Source organism: Pholcus phalangioides, unplaced genomic scaffold (assembly GCF_987345545.1).
Source record: "Pholcus phalangioides strain wild (caught in Gottingen) unplaced genomic scaffold, Ppha-v1.0 ptg000010l_1, whole genome shotgun sequence".
Classification (NCBI taxonomy): domain Eukaryota; kingdom Metazoa; phylum Arthropoda; class Arachnida; order Araneae; family Pholcidae; genus Pholcus; species Pholcus phalangioides.
This window is the reverse complement of record NW_028301603.1, coordinates 27,592,750-27,609,508: the sequence shown is the minus strand read 5'-3', so window position 1 is coordinate 27,609,508 and position 16,759 is coordinate 27,592,750. Positions and strand designations below refer to the sequence as shown.

Below are 16,759 nucleotides of genomic sequence, written 5' to 3'. Positions count from 1 at the left end.
ATACACGTCCATCAGCTCGAAGCAATTGGAACCGAGACTCGTCAGACCAGGCAACGTGTTTCCAGTCCGCAACAGTCCAATGTCGGTGTTGTCGGGCCCAGGCGAGGCGTAAAGCTTTGTGTAGTGCAGTCATCAAGGGTACACGAGTGGGCCTTCGGCTCCGAAAGCCCATATCGATGATGTTTCGTTGAATGGTTCGCACGCTGACACTTGTTGATGGCCCAGCCTTGAAATCTGCAGCAATTTGCGGAAGCGTTGCACGTCTGTCACGTTTAATGATTCTCGTCAGTCCCGTTCTTGCATGATCTTTTTCCGGCCGCAGCGATGTCGTAGATTTAAGTTTTTACCTGATTCCCGATATTCACGGTACACTCGTGAAATGGTCGTACGTGAAAATCCAAATTTCATCGCTACCTCAGAGATGCTATGTCCCATCTCTCGTGCGCCGACTATAACACCACGTTCAAACTCACTTAAATCTCGATAACCTGCCATTGAAACAACAGTAACCGATCTAACAACTATGCCAGACACTTGTTGTGTTATATAGGCGTTGCCGACCGCAGCGCCGTACTCTGATTTGTTCCATATCTCCTTATTTGCATACGCATGGCTGTACCAGTTTTTTTGGCTCTTCAGTTTATAATACGTAATATGCATTTTATGTATTGACATCATCATTTCTCCATCCCCCGATCTTCAAGTCTGTTTCCACCTATGCCGCTCTACCTCTATAGGGTTCAAGATGTTTGGTGTTTTTTTTTTGTCACCTTTAAATTCTCTGTTTGAATTTGAGATCTCTAAATTCTAAAATTTTCGGGTCCCTGCATCAATAGTTTCTTTTCTTCGCGCAGTTCTTGAAACGCGCAAACATCGGGAATTTGGTGCCATCTATTGGCAGACAGGAAAACGTCATTAGAAAAATTAAAAAAGAATTATGCAATAGCTGCTGCCATCTAATATTAGAAGAAAATAATAAAACTTGCATTTAGTGTCATAAAATAAAACTGAAACAGTAAACTGTTCATCGAAGAAATATAATTATCTCATTATGTACATGAAATCATCATATAGGTTATAGCCGTACAGCTTTCCGGTGAAGCTACAGTGAGTTAAGAAGACCAACCATATTTACATCAGTAGTGTATAGATTATAGATAGCAACATGAAGCCACTTTTTTTTCTCTGATTTGTTAACGAAAAGCTGTTAGCTAGGAATCGACTAAAAATTTAATTCAGGTCTGGATTTCACGAAGTTCTCGAATTACTGGATAGATGACAGCGAAAGTGGACTTCAAATTTCATTAATACGTGGCTGACCATATGAAGTTCAAATATTTTGGGTCACTTTTTGGCATAGCTCAGTGCTTTTTGGCGACTTTTGAAGATGATTTTGGCTGGAAATTTCTTAAGGATCTGGCAACTCTGCTCCGCAAACAGAAGCAGACGATATTTAAATGCGCAATCGTTAGGCTTGTTGTGGGTCAAGAACAACAGGATGCAATAATTTGTTGATTAAAAGGGAGAAAAAAATAGCTGCTGATAAGCTCCAGGATCTTTCGCGATAAATCAGGGCGGAGGTCCGGAAAGGATGAGCGTCTTGGCTTTTTATGGATGAGCTCGACTTTGTGTAATTAAAACGAAGACAGAATGCTTCACTTTACTGGTATCCTTAAATTGAAAGTTTGCGAAGCCGTCGATGTCGTCGTCGGAAAAAAACTGCTGATGTTGATCGACCCTTGCGTTGACGTCGATAAGCGCGTCGTTTTAGACAGGACGACATCTGCCAGACAGACTTTCACTCTCGTATGGGGCGAGTCCTTCTCCACCGAGGTCCATGACGCCCAAACTCTCGGATTCGCACTTTTAAGCGACGCGGAGGACTTCGTGGCCAACTGTAATATTTCCTTCGACGAGCTTCTCAATTCTGCCAAGGAAAAGACTATTGACACTTGGGTACGTGATCCGTTTGTTCTCGTTCATTAACTGGCCATCTTATTCGAGGCTCTAACTCCCTCGATGTCCTGAGGTCGGTCTTGCCGCCCTTTATCCATTCTAGCCCAATTTTCTTTATCATTCCTCAAATTTGCCGTCCTGGGCTCATGGGCGGAGATACGGGGGGGGGGGGGCGCGTGGGGTTGCATTGCCCCCCCCCCCCCAGCATCAAAGGTGAAGTCGGCAGATCTAATGCATATATGTATAGATGAATTGACATCATCATCATCTTGACCCCCCAGACTTCCAAGTCTATCTCCGCCTATGCCTGGGCTGCAGCTGACTAGCCTTCCCCCTCATGCAAATATATCCTTGTCCGTCCTCTTAGTTGCTTTTTAGGTCACTCGTTTCGTTATTCCCATGTTTATGCACCTCTCCATCACTCACTGGCCTGGTGCTTCACTCTCTCAGCCAATCATTGACCTGGTACCTCACTCTCTAGGTCTCTATTTTGGTCAATCGCATGCTTACACGCACTCTATAAGTCAGTGTTTCCCAACCTTTTTGATGTTTCATGTGTGGTGACAGCATCCACCACTGGATGGCACAGCCTGTGCCTTATTGAAAGAGTGCGCCCCTGCTTAGTACAGGAAAAAACACTTCGCTGTTTGAATAACTCGATCATTTCATATCGTCCTTGTGTTGCAGGTTTTGTATTGTAATCATTAATAAATGTGTTGAATTGTCTATTGTGTAAGACTGATTTGCCATCACACACCTCTGTACAAGTTAATGTTCCGCAGACCACATGTAGCCAGGGCCATAACTACGGGGAGCAGGCAGGTCTGGTCCCCGGAGCACTAATCCAGACTACGCCAAATTTAACTGTTCCTTCTACCATGGTCTTCAGGATGATCCATATTAATTTTTTTTTTCACACTATCAATTCACTTTCAAGGGACATGTAAAGATCCTAGCGTAAGATCCTCGCCTAGCGAGCCCTAGCTCGCAGAATGTGGAGCCAAAGTGTATGATTACCTGGCTGACAAAGTATCTGGATGTGCCCCTGCCGGTTGCGAAAAGTCAATTTGGACTTCATTCCCTACCTTTCATAAAACCCAAAATGTGGTGTTTCTTTTATAAATTTGCATAACAAAAAAATATGAAATTAATTCCAATTTTTTTCACAGCATTAAATGTGTCATGCAATGGTGACAAGTGAAAATTATACTACAGACCCCTTTACAAAGTACTAACACCCATTGAAAAACATTCTGTTCTGGGGTCATACATGCTTGATCCATTGCCAGAGGGCCACATTTGGCCCACGATCTCGAACATAATTTTATAAGCAGCGCATATTACCATGTTACCTAACTAACTTGCATTTTAACTGCTGCACAATTACAGACCATTTAAATGTCCTGCAGTGTAGTTTCACATCACTTAAGTGGTCTGCAATACATTACCAGATCACTCAACCCCTTAACTGCCCCAGGTGTATAAATAAGTCTTATGGAGTTTATGCAATAACTGCCCAAAGCATATGTATACGTCTCTACAAATTTTTTCCTATGTAATTTATTGCTATGAATGCAATGAATTGACCTTGAACAGGGGTTTGCTTGATACATATACCCATGTCTTATAATAAGGAAGCGAGATAGATCTTACTGTGAGGGTGACAGTAAATACCGGTAGTTGTTGCTCAGAGTGTTTAAGTAGATCATGTTTTTTTGTTGTTCCTCTGTTGTGTTTTCGTCTTGGGTTGTGTCTATGACCATGTCTTCAATTTTTTTCGTCAAATGTCAGCGAGTGAGAGCGAGTCTCCCTGTTTCAATGTGCTGATGTTGTCGTACTGAGTGTGATGTTGGTTTACATGTGCAAAGATTTTTTAAGATCATCACACAATTGTTAATTATTATTTTATGTTTTTTATTTTGTGATTTTTCCTTAGAGTATTATTCCATCCATTATAATATTAAAAAAATTTTAAATTTCAAAGTATACCACTAATAAAAAGCCCATGTCAAAATGCCTATTAGCAAAAAAGGCTGGCACTGGGGAGTGAATTGTGTAAGTTTCCATTTGCGGTTAAGTGGCCTGTAACACATTTACAGACCATTTAAGTGACTTGTGTTCTCAGGGCCAGTTCTGGATGTTTTTCAAGTGTAAGTGCATGGTACATTATTTCGGTAATGAAAAATCACCCCTCCCCTTCAGTTGGTGCTGTAAAAAAATTGCCCCTTTCAAAGGGGGTAAATTTGGCACCTTTTTCAGCCATGTAGTTTGCAGGATTCAAGATCTGGCCCTACTTGCGGTACCTTTACAGATCACTTAAGCGACCAGGGCACTGTTTCAGATCACTTAAGTGGCTTCTGACACATTTTCACTTTAATTAGGTAATCAGCTGCACATTTCCCAGATCATTCAAGTGATCCACAGCACTGTTTCAGATCGATCAAGCAGCTGGTGGCACATTTCCAGATCACTTCATTGACCTGCCGTGCATTAACAGATCACTTAAGTGGCCCACATTTCAAACCAATCTAGTGGTTCCGAACCCTTTCAAAAGTTTAGGAACCACTGCTTTAGGCCATTCTTTTCATCTCTCACTCACTTGGTCTCTATTTTTTTTTTGTCTCTCAAATGCTCACACTTTCCAGGTTATTCTTTTGGTCACTCTCTGACCTAGTTTTTTGCTCTCTAGGACTACCATACTTACACTCTCTCTAGGTCACTCACTTGCGTAACCCTTGTTATCTAGACACAGGTAGATTTATGGTTTTGTCACCTTTTCCAAATTTTACTCTAATATTCTTGACCAATCATTCCTAAAATTTTCCTCCCCTATAAATTTGCCACCTTGGGCAATTTGGCACCCTCTCTAGTCTTGTGCCCAGGGCACCAGAACCACCTGTTCCCCAGTTGCTGTCCTGAAAGGGACCAATTGTTCTTCTCCTCTCTGTTTTATCTCGGAATGTTCTCAAGAATTACCCTCTTTTGAAATTTTCTTTCTGCTGCACTTGCCCTTTCCAGCTTTTATTGTCTCCTATGGTTTCTTCTTGAGAGCCAGAAAGAAACATTTCAGTGTGTAAAGTTAAGATGGACCAATATCAGTGATATCTGATTTTTTTTTTTTTGTTATTATTTCAGATTGATCTTGAGCCCTCTGGTAAAATGCACATAATTATTGAGCTGTTGCCACAAGGTTAGTTGTTTTTTTCTGCAAATTTTCTGTTAGGGGTCATTCAAGTATTATGTCAGCATTGGGGGGGGGGGGGTTTCGGATTTGCTGACTTTTGATGACAAAGGGGGGGGGGGGTTTGAAGGTTGCTTATGTCATCAACTACCTCTTTTTGAAGATATGAAATATTCTAAGCTGCTGACGGGGGGAGGGGGGGGGTAAAAAATGGCTGAAAATCTGCTTACGTAATACTTGAATGGAGGGCCCCTTATTAAAATTCCTAGTGACATCATCGCTGAAGTAATTCCATGTGTTGCTTTTGTATTCTCTTAAATGTATTTTTCATATCGGGAGACTTTCATATCTGTAACATATTCACCATTTGTTACTGAGGTATTGTGAATTGTGTGAGCTTGTTTGATCATCCCACATTTTATGAGACAGACAAATTTTCCATATTATTCGGCTCCTTGAAAGAGCAGTCATTCCCATTCTGCTGAAGGCAGCATAGGCGGAGATAGACTTGAAAGTCTGGGGGGCACGATGATGATGTCAATACATATATACATTAGATCAGTCGACTCCACCTTTGATGCTGGGTCCCCCCCCCCCCGTATTTCCGCCCATGGAAGGCAGACATCTTCAGATTTGAATGAAGCAAAGGTAGGCATCTTCAGATTTGAATGAGCCAAGGCACACATCTTCAGATTCAGATATGAATGAGCCAAGGCACGCATCTTCAGCTACGGATGAAGCCGAAGCAGACATTTTCAACTGCACATGAAGTCAAAGTAGACATCTTCATCTGTGAATGGAGCAGAGGCAGGCATCTTCAGCTGTAAATGAGCCAAAGCACATGCACATATCTTCAGCTACAAGTGATGCTGAAGCAAGCATCTTAACCCCTCAAGCCTGGAGGAGATTTAAATGGAACCACTGTGTTTTGTAGATTTTTAGTAAAAAAATTATAACTTTCGAAATAATCATTGAATTAATTTGAATTTTTTTATGTTGTATAAAATAAGGTCTTGCCTATAATATTATAGAGTATCACTTGCATTAAAAATTTATATGATACTAGCTGATACCCGGCGACGTTGCCCTCCCCGTAAAAAATTTATAAACGTATAGCTTATTAATTATTTCTTAATCAAAAAAATTTCTGCATCAGGTAAGAAAAAATTACTTTTATTTTTTAATTAAAAACTTGAGGCAATCGCTTGTGGATACACAATATTTTTTGTTTTTCCATCTGGTGTGCAGATATACAAATTTTTAGGATTACCAACACGCGAACAGGCGACGTAAAGCTGTCCGTGTGAAAATCAGGGCTCAAGTAGGTTGATACCTGCCACTACTAACAATTGGTCTTGCACTTTGTTGATTGTCATGGCAAAAGCTAAACAAATCGGGAACTGTAATCGCTTGAAAGTGAATGGAATTTCTTCAGTGATAATTGGGATACATGGAATAAAGATGTCTTCTCCTTTGGCACATCCAATTAGAATCGTTGCTTCAATGATGCAATTGTGTGATTTCTTCACGCAGAATTTGGTGCCATTGCAGAGTCTTGGTGTCTGTAAATTTCTTAAAAGCATTATAGGTGCTCCAACTTTGAGAATCAAGTTGTGTGGTGGCACACCCGAAATATCCAAAGAGTTCAGAAATTCTGCAGGATACAGAACTGTTTGCGCTGAGTCTATGACAGTGTCAACCGATTTGTAAGATGTGGAGTCTCCCGGAATACTTTTTAGGATTTTTTTTTGTTGATCTTGTTTACACTGTCATTTTTCGGTGCCAGAATCGCTATCTCACAAAGCCACTCATGGTTTCGGTGATTTTGTTGAATGTTTGGGAAGACTTTGCAAGTTCTTGAACTGAGTTTATTTTCCCAAATGGATTTTGCCAGTTGTTAATAAGTCCAGCGCTTCAGTTTACGGGAATTCTTCTATTGCCAAGTTTGATCAACTGATGTGAAAATGATAGTAGTGCTGAGTCATTTTGCAGTTGAACTCGCATGTTGGTAGATAATGATAATTTTTTAACTTCGTGCCAGGGCATTGAGCTCATCAGCTGGCATTGAACATTTTTATTCCGAGTTTTGTCGTCGTAGTTGTTGTTCTCTGTTGTTAGTGATGTCATGCGTCCAGCTTGTGCAGCGAATATTATTCAAACGCCTTTTACGCATTTTTTAAATTGAAACTATACCTCTACGATGGGCGGTTGATAAGATAAAGGCCGCATTGGCACTTACAGGACACCCTGTATATAATAGCTAGCAATAATATAGGCTAGCAATAATACCCGGCGCTCTTCCCGGGTTTTCTTCAATTACTGGGAGGATTGGAAATGTGACACAAACCGTTATAAAGGAATAAACTGTTATAATAACAGAATCAAAAGTGTGCCAAACCATTGTAAAGGCATATATTCACGTCTGAAACGCATTGTTGGAAACCACGGTAACCAAAGTAAACGTTCCGAAAGTAATTGTTAAGGCCTCAAAACCATTGTTGCCTGACAGTTTTTCGCCCATTTCGGGCATTTGCCGTGCTCTGACGAACTTTTAAAGTAGCCTACGGTTCAATCTCGGACCTGTTTGGTATATATGCAAAATCTGGCGACGATCAGTCTAAAGCTGTAAATTTGTATAAAGAACATACATCCATAATTTCACATTTATATATAAGATTTTCTTTGGTAAAATTGTTTTTTTCACTTCTACGGCTGTCAAAAATCAGATTTATAACACAGCCTCTTGGCTATAACAAAAAACTACTAACTCAATTATAAAGGGCATTTTAATTCATCTTCAGTAAGGGGAAAACGGGGGGGGGGGAACATCCTCCAGCAGCAATCCTCAAGGTTTTTTTTCTTTTTATCCTCTGTTTTGCCCTATTGAGAATGAACCCTCTCATTGTGTGATGGTGATCATCTTTCTGTGGTCAGACATTACTGGGCTGACTCATTCGCCATCTTTGAGCAAAAGTTTGACAGCAGTATAATCACTACATCTGATCACTGTTCTATATCCTTCTCTTCTTTCAATGATTAAACATTCAAAGATGGAGGATGACGAATCTGTTCTCCTTTATAAGCACCTTACTATCGCTTTACAACAGTGGCAATGAGAGTCATGGTTGAAATTCAGACCAGATATGTGTTATGCACATATGCAGAGATAGACTTCAAAGCTGGGGGAGGGCCACGAGGATGATGTCAGTTCATTGCATATAACATTAGATCAATTGGCTTAGTCATCAACCTCCCCCCCCCCCACCATGCTCCTGCCCCATATCTGTCAATGACTGCACGTAAAATCCATTGCCAAAAATGATCATAGTACAATATATTTTTTAGCATATTTACACACATAACTGCATTCGCAGAAATTTCCTTCTTTTGTACTAGTAATTTTAAGATTGAATTATTGTAGGCTTACACATTTAACCAGGGAAGATTTAAACAAGTTGATGTTCATTTGCACGAAGTATTTATTCTAATAATTGATTTTTTTTGTTCTCTGATTTTTTTCCCTAATTATTTTTAAATAATAAGGAAAAAATATTTTGATATTTTGGAAGATATTCAACCCTTTTTATGCCAATTTTTTACCACTGATGTGCTCAAAAATAACCTCTTAGAAGATGGAAATCTAAATCACAGCCATAGTGTATTTGAGCATTTCATGATTGCCATAAGTTTCTTAATTGTTCTAATTTTTTTAGACAAACATTTATGTGTAACGTACAAGATACATTATATATGTATATTTTTGTGTATTGTAATTTCAGAAAATGCATCACAAAAAGCTAATGGATTGAAGGAAAGACAAGGCCTCGGCAGACATCGGGAAGGTATGCGTAGAAGAGTCCATCAAGTCAATGGACACAAATTCATGGCCACTCTCTTTAGACAACCCACATTTTGTTCTCATTGTCGGGAATTTATTTGGTAGGTATTTGATAAGCATCGGTTCAGTATTTGTTACCTTGCTAAAACTTTTTTGTGCGCTGCAGTTATTTGTTCTAATAAATTCCTCTGTCACTCAGATGAGTGATAGCTTTATATTTTTACCTTACGAATGGAGGTTGTATTACCATTTAATCGGTTTTGGTATTAGTAGTATGGTTTTTTCATGCAAAAGGCAATATTGCTCTACTAATAGAAAAGAGCAGTATTGCCTTGTGTCTTTAAAAGGTAATACTCTGTTAGTTTGTGGGAGTTGTGATTAGTATAGGAATTTGCTATACGACAAGTTATAGGGTACTTTGTTTTAGACAGGAGATAATTTGGTCCTTGAAGCAAGTTGGTCTAATGACCAATTCGATAGGTTCTTAGGTGCACCCTTTATTTTGACCCCTTTTTAGTTCGATAAATATGTGAGTAGCACCTTTCTTGCTGGGTTGGATTGCTGTTGCTATGATCAAGTCATCAGGTATTGACATATATACCTTTTGGGATTGGGGCACGCAAGTTCTCAAGCTTACCTTATTGTTTATTATTTCTATCATGTTGAAAATTTTCCTTTCTTTAATTTGTTTTCTTTCTCGTAGGGGCATTGGAAAACAAGGATATCAGTGTCAAGGTGAGACTCCTATATTAAATCATGAAGCATTCATCTTAGTGATCTTCATGTCAAAAAAATAAAATTTCAAGTTTTCTTCTTCATTTTCATTGTTCCTGTAGTATCTAGTCAGTACAAGCACACGTCATCTGCCAAAGTTTTTTTTTCATTTCGATCAGTATTTTTCCAGCTAAACCCATGGTGGCTTGTGACAGAAAATTCTGTTAAAGTGTCAAAATGAAAATTAATTCATCTGCAAATGAGAAATTACAAGTTCTGCCGTCAGTATCATCGCTATTAAACACATGTTCTGGATGCATATTGATTTTGTGCAGTAAAAGTCTGTTATAAGGAGTACAGCTTATAAAGAGAAACTTTGTAACACTAAAACGAACTCTCTATAAGAGAGTTATTTATGAATAAAAACAACACATTCATTACAACAACAACAACTGGAATTCTAAAAAAAAAACATGTTTTCTTTTCTCTTTTTTTAATAGTTATACATAAATATATTTGGAGACATTGAGAGACTGGGAAGAGTGTCATTTTTTTAAATCTCTTCACTTTTTTCATAGATGACATGTTAGTACCTCCCATAGATTTGATGACCACACACTGTATCTTATCTCTGTGCTATCTAAAAACACATAATTTTATCTGTAGTCGTATTGGCGGAGCATGACCTCTGGTTTTGACATCATTGTTAATTCCCTTGAAAAATTTATCTGCCCCTCCTTTCTTAGAAACTTTCAAAACTACGCTGGGCAAACAGGTCTCAACCATTTTCTTAAATATTATTGGACACTTCTATAGTGCAATGAATAGTCCAGTTGCAGGAACTGCCGCATTCCCCCTGTATCGCTTCCCATGGTTATAGCAACTTTTACTGTATTTTTTAACGATATATTCTGTCTGTGTTCAAAAAACGCCACATCATGTTTGCTTGATTTCATTTTGTAGTTTGCACTTGTGTGGTTCACAAGAGGTGCCACGAATCTATCATCACAAAGTGCCTAGGATTCAGGGATGGAACTTCTGATGAGGTAATAAATATCTGTTGATTCTGCTATTCTAATGGCTCCTCAATTGAATGATTATATTCAGATGTATCTTTAATCCTAATAAAATTAAGCCTATGTTTTTTTGCAAATCTGTACTGTACTGTGGTTTATAGTATCAAACTCTTCCCTGGCTCAGAGGAAGATTTCATTGAAATAAAGTTTTAAAAAAATTCATATTATTGCCATTCCTCATGATTCTCAAGACAGCTTCACAAGTGGAAAGAAAAACATTTTTTTTTTAATTTGCCTTAATTTTCTGTTTCCTCCTACCCCCTTTATTTTTCAATTGAAATTAAAATACTAGACAATGTTCTTCAACCGCCAGTTCATGAAAATATCCTACCTGTCTGGGAAAAATTTTGCTCAATTCATGTTTTCGTGACCGTATATTTCTATTTACTTTTTTTTTGCTGGTCCATAAATTACTTTTTTTTTTTTTTTTCAATCAGAAAATTATTTTTACTGTTAATTTTTTCTCTTATTCATTTATATTTTGTCAGTCCATGAATTATATCTTTTATTTATTTTTTCTATTTTTATTTTTGGTCAAAAAATTACTCATATTTTTTTTTTTCTCCTATTTGCAAGTCCGCAAGTTACACACTTCTATTTATTTTTTTATTTGTTTAATGGTTTTTTTTTGCAGGTCCACTAAATACTTCCATTCATTTATATTTTGCTGATCAGCCAACTACTATTTATTTTTAGGTCTGCGAATTACTCTTCTACTATTCATTTTCTCCTATTCATTTATATTTCGCCTCTTCTCAAATTACTTCTATTTATTTCTATTCTATTTATTTATTTTTTTTGAAGGTCCAGAAATTATTTCTTTGATTTCTGCAGGCCTGGAATAATGTTCATTTACTTTCACTGGTCCACAGTTGTAAAAAGGTTGAACACTGTAGTTGTTTCAATGTATGCTGCTTCATTAATCATCCTTAAAGCAGATTAGGATGTCGTATAGTTCAGATCCCTGTAAAAAATTGCACGAGTTCCTTTGATACTGTGGTGTAAGATATCCATTTTCATTGAATACTTAATTTCTAGTAATTGCTTGCATTTTCGATAATTTCAGGTGGCTGCTGGAAGTCGATTCAACATTAATATTCCTCACTGTTTCACTGCACATACTTATAAAAGGCCTACATTTTGTGACCATTGTGGTTCTATGTTATATGGTTTGTTCAGGCAAGGCTTACAATGTGAAGGCAAGTTCATTTTTTTCTCCCTTTATTGTTTAATATGTTTGCTGCGATATCTACTGGTTCATATTTTTCAACATATATATAGGGCCATCTTTAGAGTATTCTGGGTTCTCAGGCAAAGTGATTTTTTTGAGGCCCTTCCTACCAAGCAAAACACGTTTAATTTAGAAAATTTTAACCATATCTCATTTTCACAAGACCCCCCTCTGCACTTGAGGCCCCTTGACTATGCCCGGATGAGCCCATGCGTTAAGACAGCACTGTATATATGTTGCAGTAAATGTGATAAATCTAGTGATTATGCATAATAACTGGCATTTATGCTTATAATCTCTGATTTATCACATTTACAGTAACATATATAATCTTGGCTGTATATTTATTATTCAGTGAAAATCCTATTTATATCCTATCATTATAGAAAGTATAGAAAAACCCTCTATAATTATAATCGCCTAATATAATGATATTACTCTCTGGTGCCAGCACATTTCCCACAGTGTTATTATATTCCATCCATAATGATAACCCCTTTCATAATGATGTTTCTCCGGTCCCTTGAGTATCGTTATATTGGTGTTTCACCAGGCCCGTCATTTGGGGGGGGGGAGGTCAGGGAGGGTAATTGCCCATCCCTGACTTCAAAAAATACAATAAAAATTGCCAAACAAGGTGAAAAAATATATATATATACACACACACATAATTATATTGAGTATATGTTCTTTACCCCCCAGAAAAAGTTGAAATGATGGGTCTGTGTTTCACTTTATTTTATGACTATATTATGCACAAGCATTTAAAATGTGTTGGATCTGTGAGTGCATGGCTTGAACTTTATGTAGAAGAATTATCCTTTTATTATGCTCATATTGATAACATTGGCTATCCTTTTTCTTAAGCATGCAGCATGAATGTACACATACGTTGCGAGAAAAATGTTCCAAACAGTTGTGGTATCAATACCAAACAATTGGCAGAAGTTCTGAGTATCCTTGGGATGTCTGGTGACAAGCTTGGAAAAACAACCGTTCGGAAGATGAAAGTAAGTTATACACACCCAGGAGTCTGTATTATGAATTTTATTTCATTATGTTATAACAATATATTCACAAATTTTGTTTGAAAAAAAATTACAGTATTAACTCGAATCTAACACATTTTTCCAAATAAAAGGTGTACTTTATTTTTATTTTTTTTCAAACCGAGCACAACTCAGGTCTATTGCCATAGGCAATTTACTACCTACTGAGTTTTGCCGGAAGTGTAAGTGCATGTACTTAACAGTCTGAGTGCGTATCTAGTGTTGTGTATGATTTTTCAGTGCTGCCATCTATATCTCAGAAGTGAAGTGAGTGATGTGTAGTGACTGAATATTTGTACTGTTTGTAGGACTGTTGCTCTCTGTGGTGAGACTTTTTAACGGGGAGAGCGGCTCGCATTTGCGCCTCGAAGTTGGGAACCACAGAAAACCAACTTCAGCCGACCACCACTGTGGTGACGGTGGGGCTCGAACCCGGGTCCCCGCGATGCAAGTCCGTCACTATGACCACTCGACCACCACAGCGGCGGTGTACTTTATTGTAAAACCACATATTTTTTATGACATGTATGATGCATTAACAAGTGGAGAGCGACATCATGTCATATATATATAGCCATCTGGTGGCTTGTCGTCCGTGAGCTATCAGCTGATCGTGTCAGACTGTCCATTGCACGGTCCTGTTCGGTATATATATATGCTTCAATGAAGGGGAAAATCTCTCTCTCCTCTGTAGCTTAGTGGTGAGAGCACTTGTCTGGCAAATGAGGGACCCAGGTTCGACTCTCAGTAGAGGCAGAAATTAGTTTTTTCCTTAACTTAAAAAAATCAACATTGCAAAAAATAAATATCTTTACAACATCCAGTTTTCTGTATATCTTGCATGCACATATTTTTTTCTGATGTTGTCACAGGTGAATGCCTAACACTTGCCCAAATTAATGGGATTGGTTTTGAAAACTGTGTGTTAAATTTGAGTAAATACTTTGTAATGCTATCCTGGCAATATAAACAGTTTTGAATTGTTATAACCTCGCAAATGTTAAATATAGTATATATATATTAATAAAATATTGTTTTATTTCTCTTTTCTGCTGCTAATGGAAATTTTGGTGGTGTTACGGTGCTACTGTACGTAAATTTATTTCTTAAGCAAATTCTTATTATATCTGCTTTGTATGAGATGGAGGGACCCAATAGCAACAAGATTTGTTTTCAGGATAATAGGGAGCATAGGTGAAGATAAACTTGAAAGTCTGTGGGGGAGATACAATGATGATGTTGATTCATATACATGCATAGTCTTTTCTGGTATTGATGTTTGGGGGAGCACCCCCTGCACCTTCGCCCATGATACTGAGATACTTATTTCCAACTTCAAAATGTTAAAAGACTTGTTTATCAGTCAAACATTTTTTTTATACATTTATATATATTTTATATATTTCACTAGGCAGGGGGGGGGGGATGAGAGTGATAGCATTTGTGACAATTCCAATTAATAGTTGCATAAAAATATTACCTGAAAAATCTTTCTTAAGCTTTGTTCTCACATTCTTTTTCAAGGCAATCAAACAACATAGCAGCTGGGAAGAAATCGAAATGTAGCCAAACACCAGTGATAACAATCGGTGAAGAATTATTGCAGTTATTGTTATACATTTATTTGTGTGTTATTTGATTTTTATGATGATGTAGTTTGTAGACTACCTTTGAAACATGATTATTCCTTTCATATAAGGGGTGTTCAGAAAGTAACGATACAACCACTATTCAAAATATTTTTTGTGACAAAATATCTACCACAAATTGTTCATATGTTACCATATATATATATTCATATGTTCTACCACTTATTGTCCATGCATTATTTTTCTGTACAATTGCTTCCATTGTCCCAACATTTATTTGGGTCTGAATACTAGTTTCTGTGCCTGTCATAGAAATTGGCTACCAGAACTAGTGCTCTTTCAATACATGGGCCCACCATGGCATGACCCGGTGGCATCTAGAGAATGTGGGGGGGGGGGCGCTCACAAAATTAAGAGTACAAAAAATGCGAGGGGGGGTGAAATTCCCGAGAGTAAGCATGTAAATTTATCAGGGAGGACCTCAGAAAAATCATTTGGCCTGGGGGGCCCATGATGCTCATAAGACAACCATGACCAGAACCACATTATAATTCCTTTTTTTATTGTGTTGTCATCATGGATGTGCTGTTTGTTGTCTCTCATTAGATGCAAGGTCAACACTGAAAAGTGAATGGTCTTAAATTGACCACTTGAATCTTTTGAGAAGCACATTAGTGACATTTGTTGCGTGAGCCGAAACAGATGGACATCACTCCTGTCAACATATTCTTCCTTTTGTTTTGAATAGCCCATCAAAGGCAATGGAGGTTTAGCAATATGCAACAGCATTAATTGCAATGCTAGGGTAGGTATGAAGGCAACTAGAATGCCTTTTCTGTCCATGAAAAGGGTTGTTTTCACTGAAACTGAGATTTCAATTTCTTGGCCTTTGCTGAATGTGTATTCTATTGCTGGTGATTGTCACTAGGATTCATGAATATGGTTACTACCTCCAGAGAATTCACAGCACCTTATTGTTGCATTTTGTTTATTGGGTTCCCATAAACTGAGACTATTTCTTTGTGCGTATCAACCAGGTGCACATATTTGAAGCATATGACAGAGTGCCAATGTATGCAATAGAATATTTTCTGCCTATACATTGTGTATCATTACTTTCTGAATAACCCTTGTAATTGATTTTAACTGTGTTCTCATGTATATACAGGGTGCATAGCAAATGAGGTATGGCATTTTACTGGCGAATTATTGATCCTAGGGGGTATACTTCCAGCTAAATAAAGTTTCCAAATAATGTGTATTACTCAGATATGCCTCTCATGTTGCGAGGAGTTGTTTAGTTATTAAAATGAAAAAATTAACTTTCTATACAATCCCTGTGTGCCCCAAAACCCAATTCAGGAGAGACAGGGCAACAACATTTTGATTGGGTTTTAGGGAACACGGGGATTGCATAAAAAGTTAATTTTTTTCATTTTAATAACTATACAACTCCTTGCAACATGAGTGGCATATCTGAGAAATACACATTATTTGGAAATTTTATTTAACTGGAAGTATACCCTGGGATCAACAGTTTGCCAGTAAAATGCCTTGCCCCCCCCCCCATTTGCTATGCACCCTGTATAATACAAATACAAGGCCACAGGGAAAATGCCCAACGAGGTGAATAATATTCCTATTAATTATTTTTGGGAATAATTAATGCAGTTATTTTCTGGTAATTTTAGATATTTGCATTGCTGCATGGAAATTTAATTCATTTCATATGGTTTTGTTTTGGTTTTTTTTTTCCTTTCGTATTTCATATAAAGCATGAAATGAGACGACATATTACTTGATACATATTAATATGAATTATAATTCTTATGTATGAAGATAACAACACTTGATACTGGATTCAACTTTAAAAGAAGAGGGTGGGAAAGTAAAAAAAAAATGGCATATTTTTGTGTGTCAATAGCCTGAAATGAATAAAAGGACATGTGGCTATTCACAAAAGGATGAAATAGGTTTTTTTTTCACTTGAATTTTCTGCAGCAATTCAGTAATGCTTGAAATCCCAGACTAGTATTTTTTGACATGTATTGCATTTTTATGTTTGATATTTTTCTGGTGTGCATGTCAATATAAATAAATGCACGCAAGTTTTGGTTGTTGGTTA

At 37.5% G+C, this 16,759-nt stretch overlaps 1 protein-coding gene across 2 annotated transcripts; it reads left to right on the top strand.

The window, feature by feature from the left end:
• Positions 1-1,432: 1,432 nt before the first annotated feature.
• LOC149081189 (calcium-independent protein kinase C-like) lies at positions 1,433-16,759 on the top strand. 2 transcript variants are annotated; one of them, XM_089237988.1, is made up of 8 exons: positions 1,433-1,956; positions 5,092-5,146; positions 8,917-9,076; positions 9,679-9,710; positions 10,653-10,735; positions 11,832-11,964; positions 12,864-13,006; positions 14,570-16,759. In XM_089237988.1, exons 1-8 carry the CDS (start codon positions 1,651-1,653, stop codon positions 14,609-14,611), a joined length of 954 nt encoding a protein of 317 aa, XP_089094114.1. In that variant the 5' UTR covers positions 1,433-1,650; the 3' UTR covers positions 14,612-16,759. The 2 variants fall into 2 exon arrangements, with proteins under 2 accessions (XP_089094114.1, XP_089094113.1); XM_089237987.1 differs by lacking the exon at positions 14,570-16,759 and adding an exon at positions 14,157-14,366 and having other exon boundaries at positions 1,508-1,956.

Bases quoted from the DNA above. Each gene is read 5' to 3' on its own strand.
- LOC149081189 (XM_089237987.1), top strand. From the start codon at position 1,651: ATGCTTCACTTTACTGGTATCCTTAAATTGAAAGTTTGCGAAGCCGTC. The intron at 9,077-9,678 runs GTAGGTATTTGA...TCTTTCTCGTAG, and splicing joins CATTGTCGGGAATTTATTTG to GGGCATTGGAAAACAAGGAT. The intron at 13,007-14,156 runs GTAAGTTATACA...TTATTTCTTAAG, and splicing joins CAACCGTTCGGAAGATGAAA to CAAATTCTTATTATATCTGC.